At 34.8% G+C, this 2,851-nt stretch overlaps 1 protein-coding gene across 1 annotated transcript in view; it reads right to left on the minus strand.

Annotated features, from left to right (window-relative positions):
• The window catches only part of LOC107298286 (zinc metalloproteinase-disintegrin-like NaMP), a 33,158-nt gene extending 30,855 nt beyond the window's left edge, over nt 1–2,303 (minus strand). The window contains 4 exon segments of the mRNA XM_015827660.2: nt 343–419; nt 1,194–1,300; nt 2,103–2,178; nt 2,180–2,303. Of these exon segments, the coding sequence (XP_015683146.2) occupies nt 343–419; nt 1,194–1,300; nt 2,103–2,178; nt 2,180–2,269 (350 nt within the window). The 5' untranslated portion in view covers nt 2,270–2,303.
• Nucleotides 2,304–2,851: the final 548 nt, after the last annotated feature.

Here is a 2,851-nt window from a genome sequence, read left to right on the forward strand (position 1 = left end):
TAAAAAGTAGAAAATTGGAGCACTAGAATTTCTAAGGTACACATCATCTAATTTAACATACAATATCTCCAATAATATAAGATAAAGTAACACATACAGACAAACACACATAGGACAGTTTCTTTGTATCTTATACTTAGTAATAAAGGCAATATATATTTAGAGGGCACATATAGCATGGTCAATACAAAAATACATTCTAAAATCAAGGCCAGGAAGTCATTCCCACTATGTATCAGGGTCTTAAAGCAATAAAATTATTATTTTTGTAGAATTATGCCCAAGAATATACATTTTCCACATTGTCCTGGTAAAGTTAAGAGAACTTCTGAGTTAACATACTTATTCTTTTCTAGGTGAAGGACCACTGGCTCTCCATTTACTTTAAATTCATATTTCATGGTATCTTCATACTTGGTCTGAAATACAAAGAGTTCAGTGTTTATTTTTTTAAAAAAAAATGTGTTCCCTCTTAACAACTCTACACCTGTTTCAAATGAAAAGCCACAGCCAATTCATTTATCAGATGTGGAGTGTTTTATCTGGTGCTTGAAAGACACTGTAAAATCTTCTTAAATTAAATAATAACTTTATGTCAGGTGCAAGTGACCAGATTCATATGTGTGCAGTTCAAACTAACTACTTAATTGTATTCTGCTTAGATTACAGGAATCTCCCTAGAGTGCTTGCCTTCTCTTGGAACAGATAGATAAGATTCCATGGGATTTCAGGGTGTGGGGTGTAAGTCCTGGATCTTTTGCAACTCTACAAAGATGCAAGACTATTTCCCTAATTGATACCTCCTCCCTTTATGACTGGGCATTTCCGAAGACTTTATTAGTTATAGTAACCTATTAACATTAGGAAATATTAATGGTCTAAGTCTCCTCGATTATGTGTGAACTGGGCAACCATATAAATTGTGAAATAGACTTTCGGAATTTATGAGACTTATCTTATGTCATATTTATTTCCAGCTCTCTATATTAATCCATCTGTGCAGATATTATTTAAAGTTTTAAGGTAACTAAGGGCTGGACAATAAAAACAATGGGAATTTCATGTAAATTTGTCTTTAGCAAAATTTTGAACGTAGCAGAGTTTAATTCTTACTTTGCTTCATTTGAATCTCGAGCAAAACTCAGGGTCAGATTCATCAGTAAATAAGTTGATGAAATGAAAAAAAAACTTACCTTTTGTTCATGCTGCTGAACTCCTCCTTTGGACAATGCAAGGACTTTTTGTGGATACACTATTTCATAATCTTTAACCTTCCCGGATTTCAGGATTGTAGAGCTCCCTTCATGAGGGAAAGAAAGAAAGAAAGAAAGAAAGAAAGAAAGAAAGAAAGAAAGAAAGAAAGAAAGAAAGAAAGAAAGAAAGAAAGAAAGAAAGAAAGAAAGAAAGAAAGAAAGAAAGAAAGAAAGGAAGGAAGAGAAAGGGTCACTTTTCTATGTTATTCTACCATTTTCACATCTACAACGCAATTTGTTATTCAGTGATGAAGAATGGAATCTTTTTTCTAGTGGAACACAGCACAGAAATATAGATTTTCTTTGGGTATACAATTTGCTGAATGATGTTGGAGACTGGAGACATTTCTTTTGGCAGGTGCAAAAGAAAGATTTTGAAGCTTGAATAATCAGAAAAATAAATAAATAAATCTCAACCAATGTGCATGTTTGTGCACTGAGTGATAAGGATAACAGGAGAAACTTTAAATCACAATAGTCTGATTCACATAATTCAATAAATCAAACTTAGGCAAACATAGCTTGTTATGCAAACCAAGCTAACTACATGACTTTTGTTGTTGTTAGTTGCGAAGTCATGCCCGCCCCATCGCAACCCCATGGACAACGTTCCTCCAGGCCTTCCTGTCCTCTACCATCTTCTGGAGTGCTGATTGACAAAATTTAAGCAAATACACACAAAAAGCAATCTATGTAAATTCTTAACAAATGCAATCTTTTCCTAAGTCTGTAGAAATTGAAGTGGAGAAATTTTTGGTGAATCATAAAAAGAAAAAACAGTAATCTGTTGAATGCAATAGTCTTTTAGCAGTAAGAACATGAACAAGGAAACCAAAGAAAACATCTTACCTTGATATGGAAAAACTGTTAAGCATATAATGACCAAGCGAACTTGGATCATTTTGGAGGCTGGATTTGGCTGGAAGACAGGCAATCTCTTTCTGCTTTCAAGCCAATCTGAGCTCTTCCTCTATTGACTATGAGAAGCAAGGAATGAGTCCTTCAGCTTCATTCATGCCCTTATATGAGAAGGTGTTTGCTAAAGGATTTGCACAATTCTAAGTTGTAACAATACTACTGGAGGGCAGGTTTCCAGCTGGCTCAGTATCAACAGTGATATCTGGAAGGGTTCTTTAAAGACATCCCCCAGAGTAAAAGCCCAAAGGAGGGGATTAATTGGTCATAGCAGATCTCTCCCTGGCCTGTGTATTAATACAATTAAATTTAGGTGCTCTTGTGCATGGGATTTTAAATGCCAAGGAGACATACTTTTTGTAATAAGTGAGTAAGAGGCACTTTTTGAACAATCTAGCATCCTTTCAATATTGCTAGCATTTAGTGCTAGTTGCTAATCAAGAAGCTGAATGAAAAGTGTATTGAAAAATGATGTTATTGTAGGAAAGACCGAATCCATGTCAAACGATCTCTGATTTCATTACAGGAATATAAAACTTTTATGCCATAATAGATCACTCAGTTTTTAAGAGACTCTGGGAACCTTTGTAAAACACTTCCACAAGCCCCTCCATTTTCTGAAACAGAAGATTTATGTGTTGGTGGTGCAAATGTCAGCTGCCATTACATGCATTCAAAGTGAG

The sequence above is a fragment of the Protobothrops mucrosquamatus genome, unplaced genomic scaffold, assembly GCF_001527695.2.
Source record: "Protobothrops mucrosquamatus isolate PMUCROS unplaced genomic scaffold, P.Mucros_1.0 scaffold3846, whole genome shotgun sequence".
Classification (NCBI taxonomy): Eukaryota; Metazoa; Chordata; class Lepidosauria; order Squamata; family Viperidae; genus Protobothrops; species Protobothrops mucrosquamatus.